The sequence below is a fragment of the Lepisosteus platostomus genome, chromosome 8 (genome assembly GCF_059453375.1).
Source record: "Lepisosteus platostomus isolate fLepPlt1 chromosome 8, fLepPlt1.hap1, whole genome shotgun sequence".
In the NCBI taxonomy this organism is placed as follows: Eukaryota; Metazoa; Chordata; class Actinopteri; order Semionotiformes; family Lepisosteidae; genus Lepisosteus; species Lepisosteus platostomus.
Window position 1 is genome coordinate 37,133,525 of NC_142618.1, and position 13,248 is coordinate 37,146,772.

The window sequence follows — 13,248 nt, forward strand, 5'->3', positions numbered from 1 at the left end:
GTTTATTTTCAGTCTTCCCTGACTTGGCTCTGACTGTGAGCCTCTCTAACTGGCTGGAGTGCTCTTTCATTGCCAGGTGTGGTGGAGGCAGGAATTATCACATGGACAGGTTCCTAGTTTCAAGAATGCCTTTTTACAGGGTCCTCTCAGGGCTTTACACTTCCTTGTGCGCATTTCTTTTATTCACAGCTTCAAAACTTGACAGATTTTGTTCCCTTTCAGTTTCCTCTTGTGTTCTTGAACGCAAAGAAGCCAGACTATCGTGGCCTGGCAGTTTTTGGGATAAGTTACAACAGCAGCAGTTCTTAGTCTGTCTCCTGTCGCAAGTATTTTTTGAATCACCCTGATGTTCAAAGCCCTCCAAAGGAGACCAATACACTGCACATGCACAAAAGTCCTTTGTTTAGCTGACAGTTGTTCACTACGCGACACCGGACCTGTGGGTTGTTTAGAAAAGACTGACTCTACTGGTAACTGGTCATAATATGTCCTACTCCTGAACAGGGGAAACCCTAGTACTGGGACATTTCTCTTCCTGCCACTGGACTGATGTAGCAAGTTTATTTAATTCTGACAGCTCTGATACTAAAGGTGTACCTAATAGGCCACTATATGACACCAACAACCGCCATGTATCCATGTTAATCTACCATGTTCCAGTACACAGAGCGCAGAGCTAAGTGCATTGCTGTCTGGGCAGAAGTTTCAATGAGCTTGAATGTAATGACTCAAAAATCCCTGAAACCTTTGACTCCAGAGGATTGGTAATTTAAGGATGTTGATTCAACTGATTTTCATTAGCCTTTCCGTTAGGACTGTGACTTGTCATGCTATCCCAGTGAGCTCATTGTTTGACAGTCTTTACTCTAAATTGACAGTCTCAGTTTTTTCTAAGATTGGTATCTATGATGTCTGACCAAACAATTGCCACAAAGAGTTGTGTTTATTCCTGTGACTAATGGAAAATAAGCGTCAGTACTATTGTTATAGTTGACGATTCTCCCACAGGGTGTAGCATTTCTGAGTTCACATTGTGATTAGAGAGAAACAGAAAATAAACTGTCTGTGCTAAGAGAAAGTGGAAACGCCTGCCTCATTTTACTTTTACAAACGTAAGAAATGCAGTCATTTTAATTTTTCAGCTATACCCATGACTGCTGGATTTATAAAACATTTCAGTTAATCACACGTCTGCCAGCCTTTTATACAGTGTCCTCTTATAGAGTGGTTAGACTATATCCCCCGTTTGGTATCACAGAGCTCAGTGAAAACTCCCAGGTGTACCTACTCATTCTGCCTGTTCTGGCTCATAAATCCATTAATGGTGCGTGAAAAGAAATGAGCTTTACTAAACACAGGCAGAACCCAATAAACAAAAATCACCAGCATTCAGCTGCTGTGAGTCCTCTCTGTGACCTCACTTGTTTCCAGCCCTATCACGCAAGCAAGAAGAACATTGCCGTGCCCTCAGGGTTTGAAGAGCTGTTCTTAGACCAGAGACATTCCGAATCAGGAGCTTCCTGATTTATTTTTATATTTGAACATCTAGGTAAGGTCAGGATTGAGTCATAGTGGAAGTAGTGACTGTCTTTAACAGATCACTGCCTGTCTTAAGGAAATCGGGTAGCAAAGAAATTGCTGAAAGAAATTACACTTCTAAGTTATCTTCAGTATCACCTACTATCTAGATGCTCAGAAATCAGATAGGTTAAGAAAAAAAACGGGACAGGGGTGGGATTTAGGTGTTTTATTTCAGCACTTTAGTACTGGGGCATCTGGTGTGGACAGCGTACCAGAGGTCCCCCTGGGGCTATATCGAAGGCGGCTGTGGTCACTGGACCAACGCCTGTGTATTTTTCTCTCCAGGGCATCTTCATCTCCAGGGTGTCTGAAGAGGGGCCTGCTGCTCGCGCTGGAGTCAAAGTGGGAGACAAGCTGTTAGAGGTACACACCTGCTTTAACCTTGCTTGTTTAGGCACTGTGGCCTAGAGGCTGGTGCAAGTGTGGCTGTATTTGTCTATATTTTTGCTTTTATCCTATATTGAACACTTAGGAATCGGAATAGGACTTATCTCCAGTAAGATATGCCTGTGCAAATGATTTTATTAATTTCAATATTAACTCTCAAGGTCTGTCCTCTAAATCGAAAAGCCATGTAGACATTCATTACATGCTTCAATAAATAGATTGAGAATAGAAAGTAATGGTCAATTTCCTACCAGTGTACCATTCTGTCACAGAGTTTTTTTTTACAGACACAAAGAATTGTTTATTCCCTTACTGTATCTTATCTCCTTTCTCGGTCTTACATGTTTTCCGTGCCTGTCTGTTTCTCTCCGTTGTACTGCATGTACATCTCTCTACTCCTGCGCATCTCTGTACGTGTCACTCTGCATGTCTCTGTCCACCCCAGGTGAATGGTGTTGACCTGCATGATGCCGAGCACCACAAGGCAGTGGAGGCGTTGCGCAGCTCTGGCTCGGCGGTGTCCATGACGGTTCTTCGTGAGCGGATGGTGGAGCCCGAGAACGCCATCACCACAACGCCGCTGCGGCCCGAGGATGACTACTTCCCTCGCGAGCGCCGCAGCGGCTTACCCTTCACCCCCAACAGCCCTGGCGCCTCAGGCCCCTGCCAGCGCCTCTCCACCTGCCTGGTGCGCAATGACAAGGGGCTGGGGTTCAGTATCGCCGGAGGCAAGGGCTCCACACCCTACCACACCGGAGACACGGTGAGTCTGACTGCAGGGTGTCTTTTCATGTTGTCCAACTTGAGATTAATATGAATATGCTAAACTAACAGAAATACTAACAGATTATATTACAGTACGCTGTTATTGAAAGATGACCCCTCAACTGCTCCTCTAGCTCAGATCTGGAGGAGCACAATTGGGAGGCAACAAGAAAATCCTCTAGAAAAATGGTCAGGAAAAACTGTTGGCGATGATAAATTTTTAGGAAGGACTGTTACAGTAGTTTGAGACAAAGATAATGGTATGGACAATGGTAGACTAATACTTCGTGATCAGAACAGGTTTGGGAGGCCTTCTGAGTGGCTCAACGGTTACTGGAGTTCCTACGAGTGCACGCCCAGACAATGGCGCGCAATTGGATGAGCATGACTGAGTGGAATTAGTTGGCTAGGGCTGTCTTGACTCCCAGAGACACAGCAACCCCTGTTGCTTCCTTGGGGGCTGGCAAGCTTAGAGTGCTGTTGTTGAGGGACAGACCTCTCCTCTAATCAGCACGTTACAGGACTGTGGTGCTTGTGATTTGTTGAAAGACATTGACTCAGAGATGGGGTACTTTCTCATTATTAGCTATTCATAGCTGTAAGCTGAGATGTCAAAACCGTAAGGGTCAATTCCAAATTCCAAAAAACACTGGTGATTCTTGAAAGAAAAAAATCACAGGCTTATTGACTGCCAGCAAAATGACACCTTCAGTTCTGTGACAGGATGGAAGGTAGAGAGTGTTACTGCTGCAGTCAGCTTTGCACTCTGTCTTGTGCTGCTCACCTCCTTTTTCAGAGCCCAGGCCCCGTTTGGAAGGGTTGCTATGGGGACAGGATTAAGTATAGAAGCTTGTGATACCTGATCGGTCCCACAATTTTGGGTGGTGTTGAGCTGAGGGGTATTTTTGAGCCACATAAACAGCACGCTGACCACATGTTAGCTGGAATACCGATCTCACACACACACACACACACACACACACACACACACACACACACACACACAGACACACAAAGCTCTGGGGTTCAGTCAAGCGAGACACAGAGAACATTGAGTTTCTGCCTGTACTGTAAGTTCTTAGTTATGTAGCTCTTCGACATGGAATTGATACAGTAATTTTGTTTACTTTTTCATTTAGGAATGCCTCTTATGCCTCTGTCACATAATTAAAAATGGTGTGTTTGTAAATAGCTGTACGTTGTTAAGATTAAAGGTTACCTTAACTGCAGCAAAACTGGTAAAGTGTGGGCACTCTTTTGTTTGTGTTTTGTTAATGTGCTATAGTTGGAACTCTCTAAAATATTGTTTGGCAGGGATAAGCTTGGAAACATGGAAGTTTGGTGGTCTTTGCTTGTGTTTCGTTCTGAACTGCAGGGCCGGTCAGGGATTTAGCAGAGCTGCATTCCTTCAGATGAGACTTATTGGGGTGATAGCGGTGTCATCTCATATGATCTGGAGAAGTGCTGTGTCAGTGGGACTGGCTTGCTCTGGGAGTGCTCCCAGAGAAAGGATAGCCTTTCATTATTAATGTAAACAGAATTATTTCTTAAATTAATAGCAATAATTTAGAAAAAGGAACAGAGCTTTATGTGTGCTTTTTAATGGTTTTGGAGTGTTTCTTATCTTTTGTGCACTACATTACTGAACTCCACGTTTGAATGGTTTATTTGTGGACCTAGAGCATGGGTACGTTTTTAACTCAACTGGAAAACAGGGCTGTGTAGTTGCTTTTTTTGTACAAACTGCACAGTCTTCAAGGGCAGTTCTATCAGCTGGGTCATCTGGTTTTGTGATATCTTTCCACTGTGAGGGCACATTGGTTTGTTATCAATACTGTGCTTCAATGATGGGATCTCATGTTGCTGCACAAGCCTGTTATAGCAGTACATACCCCTATGTCAATACTTATCAATTGAGTTGTTTAAATGTATGAATGTAAACGTAGTCTGTTCCCCGACCCCAGCTGGGCTGTTTTCTTAAACACTTAATGGAGTCTGAATTCTGATCTGAATTCCCATGTGTACAAAATCTGAGAGATTTCTTACTGATTTGTGGAATTCCTAAAAAGTTATTTTTACGAAAGTGCTCTTTTATGCTCTCCATTCTTCCCTGTATTTTTGAGGTTGGTCTGTAAAAAAGTTAGCACCACCCAAAAATATCATTTTTAAGACATACATGCATGTCAGTATTGGTGAGAGACCTGAGCTAGTTGCCTGTAGCCTATCGATTTGAGAACCTGGTTCCAGTCCCAGGAAAGCTACAGCCAAGACTTCTCTTGCTGTCTGTTTCAACTCAACGTTGTACCCTAAGTACAGCATAATGGGAATATTATTGCTAACCAATACAGGAGGTCCTAATCAAGGTTTTGCAGAACGTAAGTCATCAATGTGTAAAAGCAAGTCATTTATTCTGTTAAGAAATTCAGCGATTGTTTGGATTGAAATCATAAACACCTCCTGCCAGCACCAGAGGTGCCCACTTCTAACTTAATTGAACAAATTACTGGCTGAACTGAACACACCCTTACATTTTTAAACATTTTTAACTAATGCCTCTTCAGAACCTTTATAACAATTGTATATGTTATTTCTCTAAGAACTGTTTGCTGTAAGGCTGTTTGCATTTGGGTTTGAATAACTGGTCTCCATGCTCTTTGATCGCAGGGAATCTTCATCTCTAGAATTGCGGAGGGAGGTGCTGCCCATCGAGACGGCACGCTGCATGTTGGCGACAGGGTGATCACTGTAAGTGCCACTGCTTTATTTCTTTCTGAAGATTTCACATTACATTGTGTCTCCTATGTAATGAAGTGCTGTGCATTCCTTCTTGCTCCCCTTGACAGTGCCAGCTCGCTCAGAGGAGTCGTGAGCAACAGATCTAAGAGACTCTCCCATTTCTCTTTGCTTGCAGTCATCCCCTCACAATCATTCACCCAAGCACACTTTTCACTGTGAGAGTTTCCCTTCTATCTCCCTTTTTTTATTTAGAATCTCTCATCATTTTATTATTCCCACCTAATTTGAAAGAGTTCGCAGCTACGAACCCTGTAACCGCACACAGGGAAGAGTGAGAAAATGCGGGCGAACCACTCCAGCCCACCCATCTTCGAGCCTCTCATCTTTAGCACAGACTACACAGCTTTCATCCATAGGAGGATCAATGCTGATTGGAGGAGAGGCACTCCCCTCCTCACCAGCAGCACCGCAGGCCTGCAAGCGCCCAGGTGGCAGCAGGAGAGCAAAGAGTATCTTTGAAAGTCCAATAATCCCATTTTACCTTAAATATCTAAAGTAAAGTATCTAAATACTGCCTAGGGAGACCCAGCCACAGCGGGCTGGCTATGTGACCCAACTCGAACACGCGATCACGGAGCTTTACACGCGCTCAGGTGGCTACCTTAACCTATTCAGCTACATAGCTATTATTTTTATTTTTCTCTCTCTTTACATATTTGGAATCTAGTTAATTCTGAAATTGATTACTACTCAATTTGTAATCAATTCATGATGCATTGGTTAACTGTAACCCTGCACTCCTGTGCTCACCTGTCAGAGTTGTTCAGAGCTTTTGATACAAGCTCCCCAGTGCCTTTATTAAAGTTAGCGCTCATCTCTTATTGACATCGCTGTAAGCTTGCAAGAGCCTGGCAGGTCCCAGGAGTCTGCTAACACTCACTCATGCCTGTTATTTTACTTCACCTCTTTTCTCATAATGTCATGAATTTCACACTTTTGACCTAATGGTCTGGATCAGGCAAACTCAGGGTCTTTTTGATCCCATCTCTTAATTAATTAATACCCACTCTTAATTACTCTTAATTAATTTGATTTGACCCATCAGCTCAGTTTAACTCTTTTCTCTTTCTTGAGCCACTCACACATGGCATCACTTTACAGGTCATTTTTTGTCCAGGTATCGCTGAAGTATACCACCGAGTACTCCCTGGCTGCTTTCTTCCTTTCCCTCTTAATGTTCCCTTCTCTCTTCTGTCTCACTCCCTGCTCCAACTCCATATTTCTGTCTTATTCCTGTCAATTAAAATGTATATACAGCTTATATATATATATGAAAGGATTATGAACAGGTGACCAATCTAAATGCAGAAAAGTTGAGATGATATGTAAAGATGAAGTGTAGATCTAAAAAAAATCCTTATGCTAGCAGCTGACCATCTTCTACTCTGGTTATTGTGCTGATATGCAGTGGCTTGTGGCTGTGTGCTGCTCACAGATTAACCCTCCTGTATGTTCTGTGTACCTGTTTCATTTCCTCGCACTGTGGAGACTCTGTTTTAAAGATGGTGATCTGTTCTCTTCGGAAGGTGGTGGTTGCTCCAGTCTTGCATGATCGGTTGCTGTATGTTCTCTCTCTTATCTCCTTTATCTGCACTGTGTGTGGTTGAGTAACACGGCAGTCTGACTGTGGCAACTCTGTTAATATTACTCCTGCTGATATTGAACAGTATATGCCAGACAACACTGCATCACCTCTCACTTTTTTGTTTGTTCAAAGTCTGCAAGGATTTCATATTAAATTTAATTTTAAACGTTTAATTTTCTTTTTTTAGCTCTTTTCTGCTAGCATTATTATTTATATTTTTAAGTTTCCTTGGAAAACAACAGCAGCTTTGCTGTGGTGGTTCTAGGAAAGGAGAAATCATCTTGTCGATATGAGCTCCTGTTTGGTGTGATGGGAACAGCCCCCTTTGTGGCTGGACAGACCAGATCTGCTCTAGCACACCAGCTCCTCTGTATTTTGGATGCTAATCCATTGTCCCTCTCTCACCCCTCCATCCCCAAGGAGGGGTCTGGGGTTACTTTGGTGATTCCTCTGCCTCGGCCCTTCTTCCACTCTCTCCCCTCTCTGTTTCTTTTTTCTTTTTTTCCGTCGTCCTCCTCCTTTCCTGCCTCTCTTTCTCTGGCCCTCTCTGCCTCACCCTCACTGTTTTGAATTTGCATGGCACAACTTTAATCCAGCCTCGTCTGTCTCCTTGCCTGCTGGTGGGTGGTGGTGGTTTGGGGGAAGGGTGGGCAGCGCCTGAGAGCTAGCTGTCATGGTAACAGCATGCATTACCATAGCAGCTGCAGCCTCAGCATATCAGCCAATGGTAAGAGCTGATACTGTGTGGTCAGTGCTGGCTTCTGTTTGTCTATATAAATTGACCTATGGAGCTCCAGTCTGTCAAACCTGTGTACAGGAGTGGTCTCCATGGGAAAGGTAAAAGCTTTCCCAACTGATAAACATTGTGATTAGTGAGTTATCTATTTATAATGTCATTATTGTCAAATTGTAAAGGCTTAAATTAAACTAAAATTATTTTAAAACTATTAATATAAATTAAAATGCACGAGGACAGTGGTTGTAATCTGTAACTTTCATACTATCTCATGCTAATGTGCTTCGTGAAGTAATATTGCTTTCCTGAACTTAACATTGTATAGTTTCCCCTAGGAAACCAGACAAAGTATAATTGTAATTGTAATGCTTCTTAATGAAAATTATAATCATGAATAAGAAAACTTATTTTCCAAAAACACTTCTGCAGGGCTCAGTATTCATTGTAAATCAAACACAGGTTAGCAGATTCACATATTAGTCAGTTTAAAACCCTAATAGACATCTCTTCTCTGTCAGATGTTTCAGTATTGGGGAGAAATGCCCCTTTTTGTAGAATTTCAGCACTTACAAATAATAAAAGATAAAGATTCCCCTGAGTAGGACCTCATGGGTAGATGATCCTTGTATAACAAGAAATAAACATGTTAGGTGCAAAAGTATAACTGTAAAATATAGGTCCTAGTTTTCAGAATGTTTTGTGTTCTGTGGGTTTTCTGATGTTGTTCTGTTCATTAGATGTACTGTAGGGGGCAGCAGCTATCTGACTGGGTTTGTGCAGTGTGTTGACATGAGGGGAGCAGCTGCCTCTGCAGCAGTCAGACATGGACTTCTCAACTCCACTGTGGGACAGACAGGTCTTCTAGAACAGTCAGAGGAGCACAGGCATGTGCAGTAGTCTGCATGCATAGACACAGGACTAGGCTTGATGGCGTCCTTTGGAACTGGTGTCTCTAGGATGTGGACAGGCAGATCTGAGACAAATAAATACACACAAGAATAAACACGTGGTCCTCTTAGCTTTCACTCACACAGAGAGTAGCAGAGCAGGAAGCCAAATGGAACACAGTCATATACCATTACAAAGCAGGAACTCTGTAGCACTTAGTATTTAATTTCTGTAACTGTCCCTTGGTGATTTAACATAAATGATTTTTAATTTTCTGAACATTCTTGCATAACAAAGAAGTGGTTAGGGCAAAAAATGAATTGTAGTGGAATATGCTAAGGCTGTCAATGCTGAGATAACGAATCACATTCATAGCGCGCTAGAATATTTTGAATATATGACAGCCCTCATCAAATGGTACACACAAGAAGATAGCAACTGAAGTAGAGGCAGGCTTTGTTTACAAAGAGAGGGTGTTATGTTAACAGTTTCTGTATTCTGCTGATCACAGCGTTTTGTTTGAAAAAGCCTTGCTGAGCTGAGCATTGGCACTGGCAGAACAGCCTGGAGATCAGAGCTGAGTTTTCTTAGAGTGACAGTGAGCAAAGCCCCAATAAAAGCTTTGCACCCAACCAAAAATATCAAGGAGACCAAGTGCCAGGTTAGACATTAACAAGACACAGGAGAGTTCTTTATGAGCATCAGTGCAGCTGACTCTTCAGCTTTTGTATCTTAAAGCTGAGTTGAATGCATAGTCCTCCTGACACCTCCTGGTTTGTATTTCCTTGTGCTTAGTTCTAAGGCAGTGGTTCTCAAACTGTGGTACGCGTACCGGCAGTGGTACGTGGAGTGCCGCCAAGTGGTACGCCAAATGACCCTGGAACTGTGTCGTGTGCGCTGAAAAATCGGGACGGGTTTTCATATTTTGTATTTTAATACGTGTCGAATACGCAGCCTATGTACTACGATACAGTGCACGCTAATAGTTCAGTGGACACAAGAGATACTCTGTAATTCTATACCACTCTATAGGGAATGCGTGCTACGGACGCAAGTGACCAATTGTATTTAAAAAAAGCTACTGTATCTCCAGCAAATAGGGAGAAAGGAGAATGTGCGTGATTTTGGAACTATGCCAACGTTGTAAACACAGGAATGCATAGAAATACGTGCTACGAACGCAGGTAATCTTGTGAGCACACGAAAGCGTGATAACAGAAAAATATTTAAGAACTGTTCTAATTTGAGAAAAATACACCGAGCGTCTCTGTGTTTCGCTCCCATGCGCATGAAATAAAAACTTTAAATAAATACGGAAATAAAAATGGAAACGCGGAAAAATGCAAGCTTGCGTATTGCTAAAGCAGGTAAGCTACACTATTTTTGAAGAACCTTATTTACCGTTGGCAAAAGAGCTGACACCTATTATGTGTAGAGAAAAAGCTGCTAAACAGCTCGACCTGCTGCCCCCCTCCCCCTGAAAGACACAGTCATTCATAGAATTATTGAAATGAAGGATTATATCAAAAGTAAACTGATAGAGCGCGTTAAGATGAGCAGATGTTTTTCACTAGAATTAGATGAGTCTGTAGTTGATTTGGCCAATTTGCTCGTTTACATTAGATATGAGTTTGAGGGCATGTCCCATGAAGACTTTCTGTTCTGTAAACCGCTACCAACAGGAACTACAGGAGAGCACATATTTCAGCTTCTGAATGAATTTATCGAAGACAATGGCCTCGACTGGATAAAATGCGTCTGAGTTTGTACAGACGGTGCTAGAGCAATGACAAGCCGACATAACGGTGTAGTTGCACGAATTAGAGAGGTTGCTCCAGAAATTAATGTACACATTACAACATCCACCGCGAGACCTTTGCCATCAAGAAATTGCCTGACGATTTAATATCTGTTAGACTCTGTTGTGAATTGTATCAAGGCTCGAAAAATTAATTCACATCTGCTTTGCTCAACTAAACAGGCTCACCTCTCTCACTGAAATGGTGCTTTTTTATTAGTTGTTGTTAATGTTTTTTTTTCTGTAAAACACGTTGAGAAGCCACCTTTAAAGGCGCTATATCAAATAAAGTTTATTATTATAATATTTATTATATGTATGTGTGAGTGTGTGTGCACGCGCGCTCATGTTGGTCATTGAGAATTTCTGGGGTTCCTTTTGAGATGATGACTTGTAGGTGGTACTTAGATGCTTTGGTTGGATTAGGGGTGGTACTTGGTCCAAAAAGTTTGAGAACCACTGATCTAAGGCACTGTCGTGTTTTACCCTCAAGGTACTGGCTTCCCCACAAGCACAGAAATACACAGCCTGTTTTATTTTGTAATGTTATATAGGCATCTATCACTGTGTCACACTGCTAAGTCACACATCACATCTGCCTTGTCCTCTTGCTATTCTGCTGTAGCAAAAGAAGCCTATGTCTGAGCTGGAAAGGGACGGTTTAATCTCCCTGCTTGCATTTGTGCATTGAAGATCAACCTTGAAGAGTGACTTGATCTTTTTCTTGTTATTGTTAACAAGTGCAAGTATAACTCTGTTCTAGTGATTCCCAATAGAAGACAATTGTTGTTTCTATATACTGCCTGGCAGAATGTGCAGCTTAATATAAATTTTAGAGAGCCAACTTCAGAAAACTGTCTGGTAAAGGTCTAGGAGGCTCAGAGACCTTGCAGTACCTATGCGAACTACACTTCCCATAAACCCGCAGGGTGACTTCCTGTAGTGTTTCTACGTCACAGGTCGCCAAGATGCCGGTCAGTTCCCGGTCAGCATCTAAGTAGGTTCTTCAGTAATCACACTTGTCCCTGCGAAATTATTTCTTCCTATTATTTGTTTCCCTGTCTGTCTGTCTTGGCTGAAGGCTTTCCTTCTTTGAACTTGAGCTCTTACTAACACTCTGACAGTCTGAATGTCTTGCTCTAAATTTACCTAGCTGTGCACCAGGGTGACATTTTGCCTGCTGTTTTGCTAGAGAGAATTTGTATTTCCTCCAAGTATTGACGACTTGTCTGAATGTCTATATATCTATTTGTATACTCACAAACATGGAAACCTTTTTTATTCATATTTATCTAGTAGGGAAATTTAAGCTATTACTTGGTTATTTTGTAAAAGTTCAAGGGTTGAAAAAACATTGTCACAGAAGGAGATGTCAGAAAAAGATAATGGAACTGTGAAAAACTTTCTTCACAAAAAAACATCATGCTACATGATAAAAATATCTCAGTTTGCTTTTTTTGAGTAGGCAGATAAAAGTTTAAGGACATAACAAAGACAAAAATTTGAATTTTTCTTTTTCTCTAAATCCATCTCACACTGTTAATGCTGTAAGGGCTTGTGTGAATATTGTGAATATAGGTTAAGGGTTTTGTGAGTTGTGACAGCAGTTCAGGAGGTTTGACACAGACAGACCCCAGACTCTCACACCAACCCTGCTGTTGTATCCTATGACCAGCCATATAAATGACCGTATAGTGGAATCGCTATAGGAGCCAAATGAATTCTTATAAAAAAAAAGAGAGCCTTTTTATGGTAAATACAGGCATTTATTTTGAGAGACCATTGTATACAAAATTCTCTTAGTTAATATATATATACTAAAGGAGCTCATATATATGGGTCTGTAGGTGCTTTCTCTCATATCCATTTTTTTGTGTTGTAATTCCAGTTCAGAATTATATTACGGTAATGCTTGGCTTTGGACTGCATTGAGCCCCATCTTACCAGGAGGTGGCAGCACTGACCTCACTAAGTTAGAAATACTTGTGTGTATATAAACAAGACAAGATGTTGTGAAATCAACACAGCGCTGTCATTTTAACATCACTTTCAGATAGTGCCACTAACATCCCTCTGTCAGTAATTAAAACATTAATTAATTGGATTAATTGGAATAGAAATATAAGAGGGCCACCATACAGCAAAAGAAAACCCAACTTTCAGCTTCTGTCCTAATGAAAGGCAGACTCTCTGATGAGCTGGATTCCATATTATGAACAGGAGATGACGCTTCTGTTCATGATGCCTAATCCAGCTCATTTTGCAGACAAACGCTGGCTGTGTCAGAACCCCTGGTTGAGGGTTTTGTGCATAAACTGGAGCAGCTCTTGGGCAGTTTCTGGGAGAGGCCCCCTTCCACAGTGACAGAGGAACGCGGGTGGTCAGCAGGCATGGTGTGTCTGACAGCTGGCTTTGCGGGTTGTTTTAGATCAATGGTGTAGACATGACAGAGGCCAGGCATGATCAGGCAGTAACGCTCCTTACCGGCACCTCCCCCACCATCACCCTGCTGGTGGAGCGCGATGTGGGGGACCCTGCGGCAGACGGCGCCGGCCTGGGGGGCTCCCCAGCGCTGGCCCGCACCCGGCCTCATTCCCCCCCACCCCCTGAGCCCTGTGACACCCCTGACCAGGAGGACATGAGCGAGGACAGGGCGTATCCACAGGACAACCACCTAAGCCGCCAGTTGGAAGACGAATACCCCATAGAGGT

At 42.4% G+C, this 13,248-nt stretch overlaps 1 protein-coding gene across 22 annotated transcripts in view; it reads left to right on the forward strand.

Annotated features, from left to right (window-relative positions):
• Positions 1 to 13,248, forward strand: part of scrib (scribble planar cell polarity protein) — a 128,471-nt gene that overhangs the window by 78,458 nt on the left and 36,765 nt on the right. For all 22 annotated transcript variants that reach the window (XM_088643259.1, XM_088643264.1, XM_088643267.1 and 19 more), the window contains 4 exons: positions 1,867 to 1,944; positions 2,414 to 2,731; positions 5,398 to 5,478; positions 12,965 to 13,246. In XM_088643259.1, coding sequence (XP_088499385.1) covers positions 1,867 to 1,944; positions 2,414 to 2,731; positions 5,398 to 5,478; positions 12,965 to 13,246 — 759 coding nt within the window. The remainder of the gene's footprint in view (positions 1 to 1,866; positions 1,945 to 2,413; positions 2,732 to 5,397; positions 5,479 to 12,964; positions 13,247 to 13,248) is intronic.